Below are 21,822 nucleotides of genomic sequence, written 5' to 3' on the forward strand. Positions count from 1 at the left end.
CCCAAATGTATTTAGCAGAATCAGCCAACTGTGGCAAAATCTGCAGGTAGATTTATTTGCGTCCAGACTGAACTATAAACTTCCTAGTTATGTGTCGTTCTTACCCGACCCTCAAGCTTTTGGCGTTGACGCTTTCACCGTAAACTGGACAGAGAATGTAATGTATTCTTTTCCTCCTTTCAGCATTCTCCACAGAGTGTTACACAAGCTGGAGGAGGACAAGGTGGAACTTATGGTTCTTGTCGCGCCAATATGGCCAACACAGATATGGTTCCCAGTATTACTTCGACTTCTGTGCGGCCACAGTTTCGTCCTACCCATTGTGAGCCAAGCATTATTCCATCCAACACGGCAGGACAGAAAACACCCACTTCATAAGATGCGGTTGGGTTTTTTTTTTCCTGTATCGGGACAGCCATGGAAAACGGAGGGATTTCACCAGACGCTGCCAGCATTATCTAGCATCATGGGGAAAAGGGACAAAACAACAGTATGGGTGTTATATCTCGCAGTGGGTGCAATTTTGCCATCAAAGGGCGATTAGTCCATATCGACTATCTCAACATATAAATATTGTGTTAGATTTTCTAGTCTCTCTTTATAATAGAGGGATTGGCTTTAGTGCAATTAACACTGCTGGGTCGGCGGTTAGCTCTTTAGATGTGTCAGTGAACAGTGCAAATCCTGTCGGAAACCATCCGTTAATGTGTAGATTCTTAAAGGGGTGTTTTTACCAGACGACCTAGTTTACCGCGTTATACTGAAACCTGGAATGTAAATATTGTTATAGGATATTTAGAAACACTTATGCCTTTAGAATCTTTAGATTTAGCTGGTTGGACCAAAAAATTAGTTATGTTATTGGCGTTAGTTACTACACAAAGAGGCCAGTTTTTACACCTCATGGATGTTGGGAATTTTTGTTTTACATCGGATCAAATGACAAAATATCTCTTTGTGTGTATAGTACCATGCAGGAGTACATGAACAGAACTGACCACATTAGAGGTAATCATACACAGTTATTCATTAGTACTGTGGTACCACACGGACCTGTGTGCCGAAGCACAATCTCCAGATGGTTGAAATATGTAATGTCAGAGGCAGGTGTGAATGTGTCCGTGTCTGGAGCACACAGCACAAGGGCGACGTGGTGTTCCTATTCAAAAGATAATGAAAGCAGCTAGCTGGAGTCGTGACAGTACTTTTTTCAGATTTTAACAAAGGCATGTAAGTGTAGTTGACAATGGAAACGATGCCTTAAGTGAATTGCTGTGTTAGACTTTCATATTTTTAACCAACATCCGTAAAGTTTGATTATTAAAGCATAGAATTGACAATGGTTGGTTGTTGTTTGTAAAAAAAAATGCATTGACTCTAAAATCTCGTGGGATCTCTCAGCGTGGTTGAGTTGAAAGAAAAAAATTACAGATTAAACAAAGAGGTATGGTCGTTTTCCGCTTATCCTGACCTAGGCCACGTAAAACGATATTCTGGGCTAAAAATACAGGTAAAATATCACGTGACCCCAATGATTTCCACAATACCAAAATAGATCGTCATGGTCCATTAGTGCACTGTGTGTTGTGAACGGATTACATGTATGTAGTCAAGCAATATCATATGACATAAAGCTAAATTGACATGTTAAACAGAAAGTTCTCATCCATGTATGTTGTCGACGCTGCAGTTCATTTACATTTTACTTTGAATGATACGGAGTAAATCGGTTATGATTTCACTCTTTTTTTTATCAAAGTGAATTTTTTTTATCTTTACACTTAATATTTTATATCAAACATGCATTTAATGTTGAAAATATCTTTCAAATATGACCAAGAAAAATTAAATGATATTATTCTTAGAAACATAACAAAATATGAATATGATACAAATTGAACTCTGAACCTTCGGGTAGCTAAGCGATGGTTCTACCATTTGAGCTATGCAGACTTACGGAAATGTGAAGTTTATGTTATTAGTTAATGTCAGTCTAGTTAATGCCATTATTAAAGTATTTATCAACTACGTTTTTTCAATTTTTCGATACCAGTGCATAGGAGGACCACTTTTTAAGAATAGGATTTCAGTTGTCTTTTGGTACATAGAATAAAATAAGACATTGTAAAAGTTGGTCTTCCGATGCCTCTATGTCAAAAAATGATATGAATGCGTGAAAACCCCCCTCGAAAGTTGCAAATAGCCCGATGATGCAACTTTACGGTCATTTAATGAAATATCCATTGCAATGACCAAACAAAATTTTCGCAAATAAGAATTTGGATATGTTATAGATTTAAGGTTTGTATTCAAAAACTCAGTTTTTAACATTTATTTTTTTTTATTTTGAAAACGGTCACCGTTAGGTCGAACCAGGCCAATATGCGCCATACCTTTTTATGAAGTTTGATATGATTTTTTTTCAAATCAACTTCACGCTGAGAGATAACACCCACCCTGTAATCAATTACCCTCCCACATATATCCAAATACTCAAAGCACTTTTTTCTTAGTACTCTAAAGCTGAATCACGTGACTTGCGCATGTCACCTCGTGTAATCTCTCAGCGTGAAGTTGGTTTGAAAAAATTCAGAAAAAACATCATAAATTTGTTTAATCTGTAAATTAAAACGTTATCAGTGAACGACCGGTGTATTACTCTGCCTAAATTCTCACGGTCAGCATGTACATAATTAAGTGGTAATAATGTAAAGTGTGTAGCCTTTGATGGATGGTAATAGTGTAAAATATGTCACTTTTGATGGGTGGTAATAATGTAAAATATGTAACTTTTGATGGGTGGTAATAGTGTAAAATATATAACTTTTGATGGATGGTAATAATGTAAAATATGTAACTTTTGGAGGGTGGTAATAATGTAAAGTGTATAGCTTTTGATGGGTGGTATTAATGTAAAATATGTCACTTTTAATGGGTGGTAGTAATAATGTAAAGTTTGTAACTTTTGATGGATGGTATTAATGTAAAATATGTAACTTTTGATGGGTGGTAATAATGTAAAGTGTGTAGCTTTTGATGGGTGGTAATAATGTAAAATATGTCACTTTTAATGGGTGGTAGTAATAATGTAAAGTTTGTAACTTTTGATGGATGGTATTAATGTAAAATATGTAACTTTTGATGGGTAGTAATAATGTAAACTGTGTAGCTTTTGATGGATGGTAATAATGTAAAGTGTGTAGCTTTTGATGGATGGTAATAATGTAAAATATGTAACTTTTGATGGGTGGTAATAATGTAAAGTGTGTAGCTTTTGATGGATGGTATTAATGTAAAATATGTAACTATTGATGGGTGGTAGTAATAATGTAAAGTGTGTAGCTTTTGATTGGTAATAATAATGTTAAGTGTGTAGCTTTTGATGGGTGGTAATAGTGTAAAATATATAACTTTTGATGGATGGTAATAATGTAAAATATGTAACTTTTGATGGGTGGTAATAATGTAAACTGTGTATAGCTTTTAATTGATGGTAATAATATAAAGTGTGTAGCTTTTGATGGATGGTAATAATGTAAAATATGTAACTTTTGATGGATGGTAATAATGTAAAATATGTAACTTTTGATGGGTGGTAATAATGTAAAATATGTAACTTTTGATGGATGGTAATAATGTAGAAGATGTTGATTTTGATGGGTGGTAATAATGTAAAATATGTAACTTTTGATGGTTGGTAATAATGTAAAATATGTAACTTTTGATGGGTGGTAATAATGTAAAGTGTGTAGCTTTTGATGGGTGGTAATAATGTAAAATATGTCACTTTTAATGGGTGGTAGTAATAATGTAAAGTTTGTAACTTTTGATGGATGGTATTAATGTAAAATATGTAACTTTTGATGGGTAGTAATAATGTAAACTGTGTAGCTTTTGATGGATGGTAATAATGTAAAGTGTGTAGCTTTTGATGGGTGGTAATGATGAATACTATTTAGCATTTGATGGTTGGTAATGGTATTAAATATATTAAGTGTGTAGCTTTTGATGTTGTATAAAAAATACAACAGTTTATTCTTTCATCATTACTCTTCGTCGGAGACGTTATATCTTTCCAAAAAAAAAAAAAAAAAAAAAAAATGACAATGGGTCCGTTTATTGAAGCATTAAACTTCCTTATTTCGAAAGATGATGTCCTTTAATGTTCACATGATGGCAGATAAAGAGAATAAAACGCTTTTGTGTGTTACGATTAATTTGTCTGCAATCCCGTGAGAATTATATGGCAATAACTTTCCAATGAGGGCAGTTAAACTCTTTTATTTCCGTTTTTAATTCAAACTTGTCTTATATTCAACATGTAACTGTGTTATAGCATTACAAGGTCTTTCGCGCTATCACTAGGCCCTGTACGTGTGATGTGATCACATGAGTAGACGCGGTCGTTACGGGCAAAAATATATTTCGTGGAAATAAACTCAAAATCATCAATTCAATTTCAACATTTTCATCAATATTGCGAGTAACATTGTTCTTGAATCCCGTAGCACAAATTTTCGTGACGCGAAAAATAATCTTATATAGTGACGTCAAACGAAACGACGCCATTTAGTGACGTCACGAACATTATTCTTCATATCACCACAGCGATGTATGTTATGTGAAAATCTTGATAATTTTCTGTTTTGTTTGGTATGGTTATGTAGCGACATAAAGAGCAAATGGGAATATAATAGAATAACAGTTTTAGAACATATTTTCTTTTTTCACTTCTTCGTTTTTGAATATATATATACATGTATGATAACGACCCGCTCGTCTTCACTAACGCTGTAAGCAATGAAAATGGTATCTAGGTAGCTGTATCATTTGATTTAATAACTCTTTGATTTAATTATTTCCATGTCGTTTTTCATTTTCACTATGAAAAACAAATATTGAAATCATTTCATTCTCTGATTTGTACTTCAACATCTGGTTACACTTTAGATAAACAAGATTATAACAAACACGTATCCTTGTGTTTAACCAAAGAAGGGAGACAACTCTAACGTAAAATGTTACATACAACCTGAAATAAGCACAAAGCTAACAAAGCGTTTTCCTGTTTTGTTTGATGATCCGAGATGATTGTCACATATAAGCTTACCGTGCCAGGGCAGATTGGCATTGTTCCGAGAATTAGCCGATCACACCTGTGTGTGGACATACTGTACATAGCTACAATTGTACAGCACTGGAATTTACTTGATATATGTATATCGATTGTAATGCACTGTAGACTGCCCTTAGCTAAATTGCCATTTTCTTTCGACTATAAGAGATCTAGAGTTAGTTTTGAAATTGAAACATATAGGAGAAATAATATTCCGTCTTCGTGAAGTAGTCATTCGCATATTTTCCGTGGACACAATATGGACTGCAAATAAAACATATTAAAACCAAAATTGGTTCTCTGTATATCTATCGTCCACCACCTGTCTCCACCCTCACACTCTCCCCGCCAACCCCCCCAACCCCTATCCACCCCACCCCCTACCCTACCACCCTTCCACTCTTTGATCTCTCTTTATGAAATAAAATGCATATAGCAGAAATTATTTTACGAAATTGATTGCTCGAAGAACAAATGGTAGTGAATATACATGCGAATATAAGAATAAGGCTTCACTTGAAGGAGGGAAAGTTACCATGCCCATCATATATACAGATGCGTACAATAACGTTACGCCCACCTGTTTCCCCTGTGTACGTGTGGACAGTGTGTACAGGTGTGCTATGTGTACATGTGCGCTTGTTCATTTAAAGGTCCATATAGACACATATAACAAAGATCGATATCTTCCCGGGTGTATTCGGCCTTTCTTTATGCCGATCACATCAAGTTTGGACAGGCTACCGTTCGCCTGTGTTTAACTGGCATTAACACAGCCGCGGAGGTAAACAATCCCAAGGTTCCAAAATGGAGATCATCAGGCGGTAGTTTTAGAACAGACGTACAACAAAACTCACAGACATTTCCGGACTCGATATACATCCAGTTCGGTGTAAGACATTATTGAATTTCGGAACTATACTGTTAATGGGATTAGCATGGATTAACGTTTTGCTTCGCTGTGCGATTTCATTGAAGTTTGCAGGCGGATATCAACATTCCACAATACAACTGTTGAAGGTAACATTTAAATAAACGAGTGTGTGCAATTTAAATACACAAAACCGTCGAGTCGTCTGCAGTGTATACGGCGGTCAATATACCTGTGTTAGTAACTTCTCGTACATCGTGGGAACTCACATACAGTTGTTGTAACGGAGAATGAGCTAACGCCTGGATACAACCAACCATGGATTTCTCTAAGTTCCGGGAGTCCGGAGACCTGTCAGACATCACTGTTATAACAGCTGCCACGGAGTTTCGGCTACACAGGTTTCCGTTGTACGCCAAATCTGAGTACTTTGTCAAGGTCAGTCGGGCATCTCCGGCTGACAGCAACAGGGTGGAGCTTCTTGACTTCCCCGGGGGTGCGGACATTTTCAGCATTGTAGCAGATTTCTGTTATAACATGAAAATTGACATGACCAAGAACAATATCGTGCAAATCCGCTGTGCCGCGGAGTATCTTCAGATGACGGGGGCTGGTAATCTCATAGAGATAAGCGAAAAGTTTTTACAAGACACCATCACTTCCGGTAAACTCAGCCGCTCGACGGGCGCAATAACATCCCTACTATTGTATTGTGTTACCATTGGTCCGTTAGCGGAAGTGTCGGGGATAGTTGAAGCGTGCTCGGATGCTATGGTGGAGTCATGGCTCAAACCGCCCACAAAATTTACAGATCCCAGCAACTTCAAGAAGCAGGGAGGCTCATCAGATAAACGCGATGACAAGACAATGAAAGGTCTGTGTAACTTACCACTGGAATGGTTTGTGAAGCTGCTAACGTCAGCTAGAGATAGTGGCGTTCGGCCCACTCTCCTTGCCGATATGGCCACTCGTTACATCAGCCTTGTCTTAGATAGGGACGATAGTGAAAAGAGTTTACAAGATGCCGGTTCAAAACCGGGAAAAGAAAATGTTGAAAAAACAACAGGTAACGCAGATCTGGTCAAAAACACAAAGAAAATAGATACAGGTCACGTGTTAGATGCTGTTATAATGGAACTTCCGGAAGAATCGTTTTCTGATGACGTAATGACCATTGATTGGATCACAAGGGCTTTTAAGTTGGCCACGTTGTGCGGTTGTCGTTGTAGGCGACCATTAGTGAAAGCGGCGGGAGAAATAATGAACAAACTTGCACCGGATGACCTATGTATTATCTCGCCTTCCCTCTTACGTGACATCGTTCAGGAATCATGTAATGATGAGGGAGAGGCAGAAAGGGCCTGTAGGATCATAGACACCTATATGGCGGAGATGGTGAGGAAAGGCGTGTTAACGGGTGAAACTTTTCGCCTTCTGGCATCGGCAGCTCCGGACGAGGCCCGCAAAAGTCATGATCAGCTTTATGGCATACTTGAGTATGTCCTTACGGCAGGTAAATATATATATAATAGTGTTGGACACCTAAGTGTCAAACAGCCGTGTAGGACACCTTAATGTCAAACAGTCGTGTAGGACATCTTAATGTCAAACAGCTGTGTAGGACACCTTGGTGTCAAACAGTCGTGTAGGACATCTTAATGTCAAACAGCTGTGTAGGACACCTTGGTGTCAAACAGCCGTGTAGGACATCTTAATATCAAACAGTCGTGTAGAACGCCTTAATGACAAACAGTCGTGTAGGACACCTTAATGTCAAACAGCCGTGTAGGACACCTTAATGTCAAACAGTCTTGTAGGACACATTAATGTCAAACAGTCATGTAGGACACATTAATGTCAAACAGTCTTGTAGGACATCTTAATGTCAAACAGCTGTGTAGGACATCTTAATGTCAAACAGCCGTGTAGGACATCTTAATGTCAAACAGTCTTGTAGGACACATTAATGTCAAACAGTCTTGTAGGACATCTTAATGTCAAACAGCTGTGTAGGACATCTTAATGTCAAACAGCTGTGTAGGACACATTAATGTCAAACAGCCGTGTAGGACACATTAATGTCAAACAGCCGTGTAGGACATCTTAATGTCAAACAGCTGTGTAGGACATCTTAATGTCAAACAGTCATGTAGGACACATTAATGTCAAACAGTCGTGTAGGACATCTTAATGTCAAACAGCTGTGTAGGACATCTTAATGTCAAACAGCCGTGTAGGACATCTTAATGTCAAACAGTCTTGTAGGACACATTAATGTCAAACAGTCTTGTAGGACATCTTAATGTCAAACAGCTGTGTAGGACATCTTAATGTCAAACAGTCATGTAGGACACATTAATGTCAAACAGTCGTGTAGGACATCTTAATGTCAAACAGCTGTGTAGGACATCTTAATGTCAAACAGTCTTGTAGGACACATTAATGTCAAACAGTCTTGTAGGACACATTAATGTCAAACAGTCGTGTAGGACACCTTAATGTCAAACAGCCGTGTAGGACATCTTAATGTCAAACAGCTGTGTAGGACATCTTAATGTCAAACAGTCTTGTAGGACACATTAATGTCAAACAGTCTTGTAGGACATCTTAATGTCAAACAGCCGTGTAGGATATCTTAATGTCAAACAGCCGTGTAGGACATCTTAATGTCAAACAGCTGTGTAGGACATCTTAATGTCAAACAGTCTTGTAGGACACATTAATGTCAAACAGCCGTGTAGGACACCTTAATGTCAAACAGCCGTGTAGGACATCTTAATGTCAAACAGCTGTGTAGGACATCTTAATGTCAAACAGCCGTGTAGGACATCTTAATGTCAAACAGTCGTGTAGGACATCTTAATGTCAAACAGCTGTGTAGGACATCTTAATGTCAAACAGCCGTGTAGGACATCTTAATGTCAAACAGCCGTGCAGGACACCTTGGTGTCAAACAGCCGTGTAGGACATCTTAATGTCAAACAGCCGTGTATGACACCTTAATGTCAAACAGTCGTGTAGGACACCTTAATGTCAAACAGCCGTGTAGGACACCTTAATGTCAAACAGCCGTGTAGGAAACTTTAATAAACAGTTTATAAAACTTTGTAAAACAGCTGTGTACACTGGTGATATCGCGCACATGGTACCTTATTCCTGTGTTGTGTTTACTCCATTTAAAGCAATTATAGGCTTCAACACTGGCAGTTTAAACATTATTGATAATATATGAAATATATTGTTCGTAGACAATTTGATCTCAAATTGTTACATATCATTATGTATCGCGGTGCCGTCGGATCTTTCAAAAGTTGTGAAACTCATTTACCTGGTATATAATACTTTAATAATACGTGATTACCGCAAAACATCCGATTGGATCCAACGCCTAACTATTTGTTTTTATACTTAATTTCAGCTTTAGCATGTAAACGTCGTCAGACCCTGTATTAGCTCGCATTTTATGTGGCGAAGTTGCGATATATCCCATGCTTTTCACGAAAAGTACAGAATCTATACTGAAACATAAGCAGACCCGATAATAACGAGATGGTGTTGGGCTCCAACATCAGATGTCGGCATATCGAACACTATAGAGAGCATTGATCCAGTTTCCGTCGCTGGGTAGAGAAAACCAACACGAAAACACGAAGGTGACACGGGAAGACACGCCACTGGTCGCGCAAACCCAAACGAAAGTGTCACGGGTAGTGATCCTATGACGAATGATCGTACGATTACGGGACAATACTGGACAATTATAACTGTCCATTACCGGACATTACTGGACAATTATAACTGTCCATTACCGGACATTACTGGACAATTATAACTGCCCATTACCGGACATTACTGGACAATTATAACTGTCCATTACCGGACATTACTGGACAATTATAACTGTCCATTACCGGACAATACTGGACAATTATAACTGTCCATTACCGGACAATACTGGACAATTATAACTGTCCATTACCGGACATTACTGGACAATTATAACTGTCCATTACCGGACATTACTGGACAATTATAACTGCCCATTACCGGACATTACTGGACAATTATAACTGTCCATTACCGGACATTACTGGACAATTATAACTGTCCATTACCGGACAATACTGGACAATTATAACTGTCCATTACCGGACAATACTGGACAATTATAACTGTCCATTACCGGACAATACTGGACAATTATAACTGTCCATTACCGGACATTACAGGACAATTATGACTGTCCATTACCGGACATTACAGGACAATTATAACTGCCCATTACCGGACATTACAGGACAATTATAACTGCCCATTACCGGACAATACTGGACAATTATAACTGCCCATTACCGGACAACACTATATAGTGCTGGTAACGCACTGGCAATCAAACTAACAATACCTTTTTTTTAATGTTTGAAGAACGTTTTGGTGCCGGCCAACGGTTAAGCCGTAGACCCCCGCGATGGCTCTAGGATACATCCTTATATATACAGAACGTCGGTTTAATCTCGGCCATGTTGATAAAGTAGTGTAATTTCGTATTCATCTACTTATTGCGAATATGTTAAAATAAATACACCGGGCTTAGCTGCCGATTGACAAACCGTTCATATCCTAATAAATACTTTGGTCAAGGGACGACCTTAATCTCACCGACAAACCGTATATATCCTAATAAATACTCTGGTCATTTGACGACCTAAAGCTCATCGACAAACTGTAATTATCCTAATGAACGCTCTGGTCATTTGCTCAACGACAAAAAGTATTTATGTTAAAGAACACTCTGGTCATTTGACGACCTAAAGCTCACCGACAAACGGTATTTATCCCAAAGAACACTCTGGTCATTTGCTCACCGACAAACTGTATTTATCCTAATGAACACTGTGGTCATTTGACGACCTAAAGCTCACCGACACACTGTATTTATCCTAATGAACACTGTGGTCATTTGACGACCTAAAGCTCACCGACAAACTGTATTTATCCGAATGAACACTGTGGTCATTTGACGACCTAAAGCTCACCGACACACTGTATTTATCCTAATGAACATTCTGTTCATTTTACGACCTAAAGCTCACCGACAAACCGTATTTATCCTAATGAATACTCGGGGTAAGTACACCGTCTAAATATGCCTGTCAAACCTTATTTAAGCATTAAACTGTTTAGATATGGTGTATATGATCGATTTAAATGCCACAGCTTTGCAGACAAACATCATAGTCCTACGCTCACATAACATATAAATATAACCAAGAGATTTTGTGGTGATGAGCCCCAGATAATGTGAACATACGAGGGGAATCGGCACTTATGACGATAACGATAGCAAGTTCAGGAAGACTTTCATAACTTAATAAGTATGAACGCGATCAACTAGTCGTTTTCGGTAGACTGGCCTTGTGATTGTGGTAACGTTCGGCAGGTGGCTAATTATACAATGTTATAGAATTTGGACAGTAGTTGTAATCGGTACGTTGGTTAAACAATAAACTTACCTAAACTACTAGAGGGCACTATACAAATGTAACATGTGTATGCATGTTTTTATAACTCAAAATCACAGACTTCTATATTACTGAACATTTTACATGATACATATCCAGATACATACGTACGGTGATAATTCGACATACAGAGGTTTGATGCTATAATTCGACATACCGAAGTATGGTACTATGGTTCGACATACCGAAGTATGGTACTATGGTTCGACATACCGAAGTATGGTACTATGGTTCGACATACCGAGCAGTGAAGGTATGATTCGACACATACCGAAGTATAGTACCTTGGTTCGACATACCAAGAGACAATTATTAAAGATTGTCAATGAAGCGGTAAATGCAAAATGCAGACATGCAGTTAAAAACGAAACGAAGTTAAGATTGAATGCAAGCTGAATAGGTGGATGTTTCTTATCAAATGACACATTAATTAAATTATATTCCTGATTCAAATGCAGTCTTATTATCACTAAAAATGATTCAAACTGATACAATTTTGTTATCCGTGCTGAAACGCATTAGTACGTTATTTCATTTCACCAGCAGTTTTACATTATAACCACCAGCATTAAAACTATGCCGTTTATCTTTTTTAAAAGATATTTCTTGTTCCTATTAAAACTGAGGCACTCACAAATCGATATACCCATATGATGCGTTATCATGGAGTTATCATTAAGCCTGCATAACTCGACATTACCATAATTAATAAGAACAAGCAGGCTACAATACACAGATACCATGTTTTTGCCTTTTAGTACACCGATACAAAAAACCCACATGTATTCTTTAAACCGTCCCGACATCTCTCAATTTAACTCATTGTTAACACGTTTCACGCTTAATAATTCTCGTGTATGTCCGACATAATGTCCAAGATATGTCATAAAATATACAAACGCTGCATAATGGTTTATGGAAGGTTATTCTAGGTGGTTACCCAAGTACATTACATGGCCCGCGTGTTTGACGTAGCGACAAGGGTATCAAGTACACGATGGTAGTGTCGGCACTCAATATCTAATTAAAACTGCAGGACTTTTAAATATCCATCAGCCAAACCCAAAGACAATGCAAACATCTATGAGGTAACAGTCCATTGTCTGAACTAGGAGTTGGGGTTAGTGATATTTTTTTTTAAACATTTTATATAATGTCGAAAGATACTTGACTAGGTCTACACCTGGGAAAATATGTTTATTTGTCTCGTTTTAGAGAGAGATAAAATGAGCGATGACCAACGACAGGAGCTTATTAACAGGATCAACTTCACCCTAGTGAGCGAAGAAGTATTGCGACAAGCACTCGCCTCGGACTTCATTCCTCCGGCGTACGTGGCAAAGGGCGCATTGGCATTGTGTACTCGTCTCAAGAAAGATCTAGATGTGATGACAGCTACAGTATCCAAACAAGACGAGGAGCTCCGAAGATACAACTACAGTTACAAGAGAGGGAAAGTGACGACAACTCCCGCGCCCAGATCGGCGTATAGCTCAGCCCCTCCTTACCAACGAGGGGGTCTCTCCGACACAGGTGAGAACAGACTAAGCCTATACGTGTGAAGGCTTGTCCACCAGATTTCAAATTCATGTGTCAAGAACATTTGGAAAAGTCTTTTTTAGTAAAGAAACATTTACAGCGAATTAGGTTCCATTGGTACGTGTACTAACCTTCATTTGAATATAGTTGTTCTTTTTGGTACCTGTGTAAATTTTGGAGATTTAGTTAATTTTCTATCGAGTCCCTGATTTTTGTTATGTGATGGTGTACTGATGTCCCTCCTAGAAAATAACTTCACATGCAACCTATTGATTTACAACACACGGTGTATATCTGATAAATTTCACGTATTTACAGTTTGTTTGTTTATTTGTTTTTGTTTTAATTTTTTCTAGCCTTTCTAGTACATTGTCCAAAACTAAAGCTACGTCTCCTGAACTAACCGCCCATACACCAACTGTCTGTATGTAATACACTCCCCAAATTTCGCACTTGTTGATTCTCTTCTAGATTTCGAACCCACGAAAGACAGCGATCCTCTCAAGGTTCTTGACAACATGCTGAGCGGGACGGACAGACAGACAGACGAAGTTCTGTCATCAGCAAGAAACAAACTTGCTTCCGGTGCCGGTGCTGGGATTCCATACAACTCCTTCCGGCCTGTTCAGTCGGGTGAGCATGACATTAGTTTCGAGGACGAACTGGAGTTTAAATACGATCGCGCATTCCGGGCCATGGACAACTCTAGAAGCAAGCCTCGTTCTGGCGGATATGGATATAGATCATCTTTCCGGTACTAATTCGAGCCTCGTTTCGGCGAAAATTTGAGAGAGCGTTAGCATAAAACATGCATTCAGATTCTGGCCTCGTTGGACTTCATCGATGCTAACAAACAATTTTCTAATTCAAATGATGTTTTGTTATTTTTTTTATTGTATTGTTACTCTGAAATCGAAGTTTAATGTTTAGTGATGTTTTATGCAGTCTTGTGTGTTCTGAGAAACCACGTTTTTGAAGATGTCTAGGAAACTCTGTGAACTAGCGTTGTGGCATTATACCAATTGCTATGGACGTGACGCACATGAAAATTGTTTGCTCTGTAAGAAAGTCATTTTAACGAATAATATTACACTGTTAATGATGGTATTTTCATTTTACTCTCTTTATTGTCCTCCCGGAGGTAGACGTGTCACCTGGATATTTTATGTGTCACTTGGTTTTCGCGTGTCATTGGATGTGATAGGTGTCACTGATATAAACCGTGCCATTTTTAAGTTGACATTTACCCCCAATTTATACAATAGAAGATGTGTGTGAAAACTAGTAGATGACGCTGAGAGACCAATTTCACAGTGGATTCATTTTTGTACAGTGCAGCATCTGTTACGATGTGAGTATACTATAATAATTAATTGTCCAGTGTTTGTACGCAGAATGCGGCTTTCTGATTGGTTGCGTTTGTCTTCATAACTCTATGAAAACAATTCCGAAAATGGCGCGAAATATGTGACGTCACAATACGGTCATTTACATTGCGTATTGATTTGTGAAAAAGAATCCCTTATAAGATCAGTTCAATTGTACATAAAACATGTTTTAATTTCTAAAATCAATATCACTAATCAATTAAATGCGTTGATGTCAATTATTTTTTAGTTCCATAAGGATATGAAAAAAAAATATTTGCAAACAATTTTTTTTTCATACCCCAATGAAACTAAAGAAAAAATGACATCAATGCTTAAATAAAAGATTGTATCCCTATTTAGGAATAGTTAGTTTGGACCCGATAACCGGCATGTATTTGTTGTTATCAAAGACAGCATTGGTGATAATATAACCTAATGGTTAAGGGAACTAACAACATAAATGTATGACGTCACGAATATAGAATTATAAAGCTAGTCATAAAACATTACATCATTATTTTTTTCATAAATATTTTACAAAATGACAGCAACTAATAGACCAAATAACTTCTGTGTATTGAGATAAATTACAGGCGCCTGATTCGTGACATACCGATGTTTGACGTTAAGTGAAGGACATGCGCCTTGTGTGTTACATTAGGGGAATGTCAGGTCACGGACATACGCCTAAATGAGTTACTTCAGGTGACGGATATGCGCCTAAATGTGTGACATACCGTGTAAGACATGTGCCTATTGTGTTATGTTGAATGATGACTATACTGAATGATGGACACGCACCTGGCATTTCATGGTACATGTACGTGAACGAGATGCGCCTGGTATGTGACGTTACGTGAATGACATGTGTCGGATGTGTTATTTTACACGAAGGGCATCCCTAGTGCGTCATGTTTCTCGCTGGACATCCAGCTAGTATGTGACGTTACGTGAAGGATGTACGCCTGGTGTGTGACGTTACGTGAAGGATGTACGCCTGGTATGTGACGTTACGTGAAGGATGTACGCCTGGAATGTTGTGTTACGTGAAGGATGTACGTCTGGTGTGTGACGTTACGTGAAGGATGTACGCCTGGTGTGTGACGTTACGTGAAGGATGTACGCCTGGTATGTGACGTTACGTGAAGGATGTACGCCTGGAATGTTGTGTTACGTGAAGGATGTACGTCTGGTGTGTGACGTTACGTGAAGGATGTACGCCTGGTGTGTGACGTTACGTGAAGGATGTACGTCTGGTGTGTGACGTTACGTGAAGGATGTACGCCCGGTGTGTGACGTTACGTGAAGGATGTACGTCTGGTGTGTGACGTTACGTGAAGGATGTACGTCTGGTGTGTGACGTTACGTGAAGGATGTACGTCTGGTGTGTGACGTTACGTGAAGGATGTACGCCTTGTGTGTGACGTTACGTGAAGGATGTACGTCTGGTGTGTGACGTTACGTGAAGGATGTACGCCTTGTGTGTGACGTTACGTGAAGGATGTACGTCCGGTGTGTTGCGTTACGTGAAGGATGTACGTCTGGTGTGTTGTGTTACGTGAAGGATGTACGTCTGGTGTGTGACGTTACGTGAAGGATGTACGTCTGGTGTGTTGTGTTACGTGAAGGATGTACGTCTGGTGTGTGACGTTACGTGAAGGATGTACGCCTGGTGTGTGACGTTACGTGAAAGGTGTGGCTTCAATTGTAGGACATGTACTTAATGTGTGACGTTGGGAAATTGAACTTTATTTTTTCCTATTCATATTATGGTTCTATCTCAAAAACGCAAGTATATCTCCTGACCTCTCCAACAATAGAACATTCGAATATTTGTTTTTGTTTACAAAATAGATATGATTAACCCGGAAAAAATCTGCCCAGACGTAATTTCCTAAAAAAAAACACACCAAAAAAAAAAATAACGGTATATAAACTCCCGTGTTCCTTGTCATGACGGAAATCCTAATTGTTGTTGGGATAGACGGAAGGGTTGAAGTGGTTTTAGGTTTTACAGCAGGAAACGCAGTATACAGCATGAATTTGATATAATTGTCAATCGGGAACGAAAAGTCACGAATATTCCCTATTCTTACTTTATCCCGACAATTGAATAGCTACCTTAGTTTCCCTATTCTCCACCCGGGCTGCGATCCACTATGTGTATCAGAGCGGAACCTGGTGGGGAACAGCGAAACTAAGGCCGAAAACCAGTCTTTTCTGATATCATATCACATTCTGATCCACAATATCACTGATGTTATTTTTGCTCTCAGGGGCATGATAAAAAATATATGTTACATGTCAATATGGCTGGCTTCTGTGATTTTTTTTACTGTGATACTCATGTTATCAATACATATTTATTTAAAATATTATAGTTAATTAAATCATTCGTTATTCATTGAAAAACGTGTTCATTGTTTTTGTTGGCGTTGATTTGTCAAAGTTTTTTTTTCAATCGGGATCGTAGTGATCTCTCATGTTTAATTATCGAACGTTCAGTGACACGAAGGGAGTAACTCTGATCAGAATGAGGACGAGTGCGTTGATTTGAAATATGGTCAAAGAGAGGCCATCCTATCAGGAAATATATATTTAACGGTAAATAAGAATGTTTTACATATATCAAGGGACGATAACTCTCTAGCTAAGTTTGATGAAATTCGGATAATATTTGTGGGAGTTATTTTTACAGAAACGACAGAAAACGACGTTTTCACAAGTTCAAGAAAATCCTTTAAAATTTGTTGCGGTTATTGCATGGAAATGACAGAAAATGAACGTTTTAGTTATTCAAGGGGCCATAACTCCGTCAAATAAAATCCGACAAAAGTTGCATTCGAACTTGACCGAGTCCTTAAGGCATTACCAAGTTTGAAGAAAATCTGTTACCATGTGTTGCAGTTATTGCACGGAAACGGCAGAAAACACCGTTCTTAGTTCATCAAGGGGCCATAGCTCCGGTAAAAGTGGCAATCGAACTTAGTTGAGCCCTTAAATCATTCAACTTTATTACAAAAAAAAAAAAAAAAAAAAAAATAAAAAAAACAAAAAAATGTTAAGAATATATAAATAAAAAATACCTCAACATTTGTTCTAGTTATTGCACGGAAACGAAGCGTGACAGGCGGACAGACAAACCCAAATTTATACAGTGTACAATGTAGGATTCATCCTAACTGAAACGTACATAAAAGTGTAAACAACGTTTTTTCTTCGTTACATCCTTGTATTGTTGTATCAATATTTTCGGCAACTTCATTCATCCATTTTCCCGTCCCCACGTATTAACGTTCGGTGACGGATTTTTCGAGAATTTAAGGTTGAAATGTACATCCACCGCAACGAGATTATTGAAAAATCAATTTTCTACGTCACAGGGAAATATGACACGTCACGAAGACGATAGTCTTGAATCAACAAGTTCCAAATGGGATTTATGAAGCTAAAACTTGCATAGCAATTTGATGCCATCAAACGTACGCATGAGCCAAATACGATGTACATATGATATATGAAAGATTTTTGTCGGACGCTCAGCGGCGTTTCCATGAGTACAATATATTTTTTATACATTACAAATTGCCTTAAAAACAATGGGGGAAAAACTTTTGAAATCACACTTTCTAAATTCGAAATGAATTCCAAAGTGTCATTATAAATGTTAGCAACAATTCACCGGAAGCTACTTTACTGTTGAAGTTTGAGTCACAAGACATGCATCCCTATTATCAAACGACTTCGTAATTGGGCACGAAACTCAATGTGTCGACATGTTGGATATTGGCGGGATACAAGTCTTCTAAAACAAACTTGTTTTGGAATCGAATGTTATTACTTGCTTTCTAGTCAGCTAAACTTTGACGAAGAAAAGTCGCTCAGAAAAAGAAATATGATTAACTTTTCAACTCTGTTTGTTAACAATTAAATACATTACCTTCTTTCATTAATTTGGGTAATCAAAAACACATACATACCGGCGTTTTCTAGTGTCAGAACGTAAGTCGGTACGTTCAAACTTTCACAAAACATGTCTTCCATTTTTGTGCTGACGACACTATTTGTAAACTAGATAGTTTTCGCGCATGCTTAGCGGACATTAAATTTTACTTAGCCGTGATTGGTTGTAAGATAATTGACGGGTAATATACATTTCGGGGCGTGGTTTCACAATTCTTCGAGGCACTGAGAGATGCATGTCTCATTCTATTGCAGCTGTTTGGTTCGCGCCAAAATTGTACACACAGAGTTAATACTTTGTATATTATATGCATATGCATGTAGTTACATTACATTTTGTTTGTTTTTATAACCGTTCTTTTTTAAAACTATTTTCTTGCTGAAAACATTAAAATTGTCAAATAAAAACCGTCTCGATTTAGTAAGCAAACTCTATAATCACTGACTTATGTATTTTTCTCCCAAACCAAGCGATAAATTAAGCGAACACTCTTGATACGTTTTAGAAATATGCAAATAGAACTATTCAAAATAGAAGGAAAAATATGCAATTTCCGTAAAACTAAAGAACCGGTTTCAAGAAGGTCTAATAAAAATCCGATATAATTGTCTAAAAAATCTAACAAAAAGAATATTTCAGTTCATGTAATCTATAAGGAGGCTTGACCTTTCCCTACAACAATCTGTGGTTGGATTAATGCTACTGGTATCGTTTTAGAAACGAATTGAGTCAGTTACAAATTATCCCTAATTTACAGACTCCCTGGACCATACATTCTGGATAATACTCCATAAGGGAAGGAAGGGTGTATTGAGATGTCTACTATGCGACCCAATTACATGTAAATGTCAAGTTTGGTTAAAGCTGTACCTTCATCTTTTGAGCAACTGATCTAAACATGAAACTTCAGTGAAATGTAGGAGTCGCCCCCTTGGCTGAATTCGTCGCCGCCTGAAAAAATAATAAAGCTCTTCTCCCCATCTCTCTTTTCTTGGTTGCCGTCGTCAGAGGACGCTGATGGCCTGGCGTGTTATATGAATCTTTCTTTAATTGATATATTTTCTATCTTCTAAAAACTAGAAACATGTCCAGAGAGAATATATCATTACAGTGAGATTTTCTAACATTACAAAGTGATTAAAACTTTAAGTGATGCCAAAATGTAGTTTAATTGAATCGTTTTAAATACCTCTGAAAAACTTAACCAAAGTGGCATGTCTACATTAATAAATGAGTATTCCGTGGTGAGTGTTCGATCCCTATCCGTAACGGCTCGGTTCCCATGGCAGCTTAAATCACAGACTGTTTTACGTTGTGTGGTTCTACGTACTTTATCACGGTTGATATGCGAAGGTCAAAAGAGCACCAGGTCCCTTATACTCAAACCATAGCCACTTCTATATATCGAGGATGTTGGTTTGAACTCCAGGTGTTAATTACCAGATACAAGTCTCTCAAACACAGTTTCAACACGGCTAGAAACCATTGATATTCGCAGAGCCGCCAAAGTGCTGTGTCGAGAACCTAATGTAGGTCAACTCTAACCTACATTTTGACCTTTAACCTACATCAAAGAAAAAACTTGTACAGGCTGTATCTCTAACACTACCAGTTTCTGTAATTTCATACTTAGGGTACAAGTTCACCTTCATACGGCAACGTGTTCTGTATCAAATGTAGGTCACTGCGACCTTTGATCATAGAAACTTGTTCAGACTTTATATCCTAAACTAGTCACTGGATCTTCATACTTCGGAAACGGGTTCACCTAGGTGAGACGATGTGTTATGTATAAAAAATGTGACCTACAATTTCACCTTTGACCTACATCTGGTGGGACTGGACGCCCTTCATTGGAGGCAATTTTGTTACTGCTTACACACCACCTCAGTAATGCTCTATGACAAATAGCTGTGTGGATATATATTGACGTTTTCTCAACATAAATTACATCTTGCTGTTGTTTTTTTTTTTTTTTTTTTTTAAATAGAAACCACAAGTAGACAAATGAAGTAAACTTTTTTTTCATAAGTACAAGAGTTTGCTGACAGGTAAGAACTGAAGGTGCCTCTCACATGCTGTTTTCTATACTAAGGTACAAGTAGAGAAACTTGTTTAATGCTGACTTGGACATCACTTTTGCACCATTTTGATATATTTTTATGTACCAGGGCTGATTGATGTGTTGTGAGCCTCGTATTGAAGGAGGTACTCAAGGATGTTCTTTTTAAGTCCTATTATTCTCTCTATGAGGTAGCACTCTAAAGTAAACAAGACAAGCAGCTTTAGCAAAATGGGCAAAATCGGTGAGGGTAAGAGTGAAAGAGTCTGTCATTGCCATGACTGCCATTCACAACTGTTGCTTTAAATTGAGCATACACCTTATTTACCTGATCCCGCTCCATCAGACTTTCATCTATTTCCAAAACACCTATCTCAGGCACCCTAACCCTAACATGCAGTGGATGACTTTCTAACAGCCAAGAAAAGGAGTTCTATAAAAGTGGAATTGAGGCCCTTAAACACGCTGGCAAAAGTGTATAGATACTGAAGGGGATTATGCTGAAAAATAATACAATATGTCCGGCAAAACTCAAATCCTTCAATACGAGGCTCACAAATTATTAATCAGCCCTCGTATGAAACTTTCAACAGTCTTTACAAAAAAACAATCAAAAAAATCAAAGGGGAGCATCTACTGAAGCCAGGAATCGCTTTTCTTTGTTACAATTTTATCTTTTCCCACTAGGATGACTTTTTATACCAAATAGGTATTCTAGATAGTTTCTCACATACGTCACAGGGTTATCCTGCAGTTGCTAGGGAAACGATAAATCGATCTAACAAAGTGGTGGGGGGTAGAAACAGCTGGTAGGCGCTATATGACGCTGCTCAAAATAACTGAACATTATCATTTTACGATGAGTAACCATATTGTAAATGATGATGTCATCAATTTTGATGCTCATTTCAAGGAGTATTGTAGATGGGGCAATGAAAAACTTTCATGAAAACTTGTGTTTGATTGCATGTATGTGAGAAAAAACACGGGTCTGTTCCAAGAACAAGGATATTTAAACCCGCAGCAAGCCTCATTCTGACTGGCCAAACTCTTACACTCTGGTCGAGATATCCCTGTCCATGGACCATACCAATGTTCAAATTGATTAATCCTGTATACTAATATAATAAAGGTATCCTCCATCAAACAGCTGTTAGAAAAAGAACTACAGAAAAGCTGGTGACCTAATACATACTGTCTTCTACTTCATAGATGCCTTCTGGTTGTTGTGATAATGGCCATATGCAAGATACTATTCCATCTGGTTCAATTTTCTTTCCTTTGTAATAATATACACTGTATACCCGTTTACTGATGTCTAATTGTAATCACAGTGAAAGGTCGGCTGCCTCACATAACAAACAAGAATACTCAGATA

The 21,822-nt window shown here is 38.0% G+C and overlaps 1 protein-coding gene across 1 annotated transcript; it reads left to right on the forward strand.

The window, feature by feature from the left end:
• Positions 1 to 5,822: 5,822 nt before the first annotated feature.
• On the forward strand, positions 5,823 to 16,369 carry LOC117339367 (root phototropism protein 2-like). The gene is made up of 3 exons (XM_033900917.1): positions 5,823 to 7,500; positions 12,725 to 13,042; positions 13,520 to 16,369. The coding sequence occupies exons 1-3, from the start codon at positions 6,306 to 6,308 to the stop codon at positions 13,807 to 13,809; spliced, it is 1,803 nt and encodes a 600-aa protein (XP_033756808.1). The 5' UTR covers positions 5,823 to 6,305; the 3' UTR covers positions 13,810 to 16,369.
• Positions 16,370 to 21,822: the final 5,453 nt, after the last annotated feature.

This window comes from Pecten maximus, chromosome 12, assembly GCF_902652985.1.
Source record: "Pecten maximus chromosome 12, xPecMax1.1, whole genome shotgun sequence".
In the NCBI taxonomy this organism is placed as follows: Eukaryota; Metazoa; Mollusca; class Bivalvia; order Pectinida; family Pectinidae; genus Pecten; species Pecten maximus.

Bases quoted from the DNA above. Each gene is read 5' to 3' on its own strand.
- LOC117339367 (XM_033900917.1), top strand. From the start codon at position 6,306: ATGGATTTCTCTAAGTTCCGGGAGTCCGGAGACCTGTCAGACATCACT. The intron at 7,501-12,724 runs GTAAATATATAT...GTCTCGTTTTAG, and splicing joins TGAGTATGTCCTTACGGCAG to AGAGAGATAAAATGAGCGAT. The intron at 13,043-13,519 runs GTGAGAACAGAC...ATTCTCTTCTAG, and splicing joins AGGGGGTCTCTCCGACACAG to ATTTCGAACCCACGAAAGAC.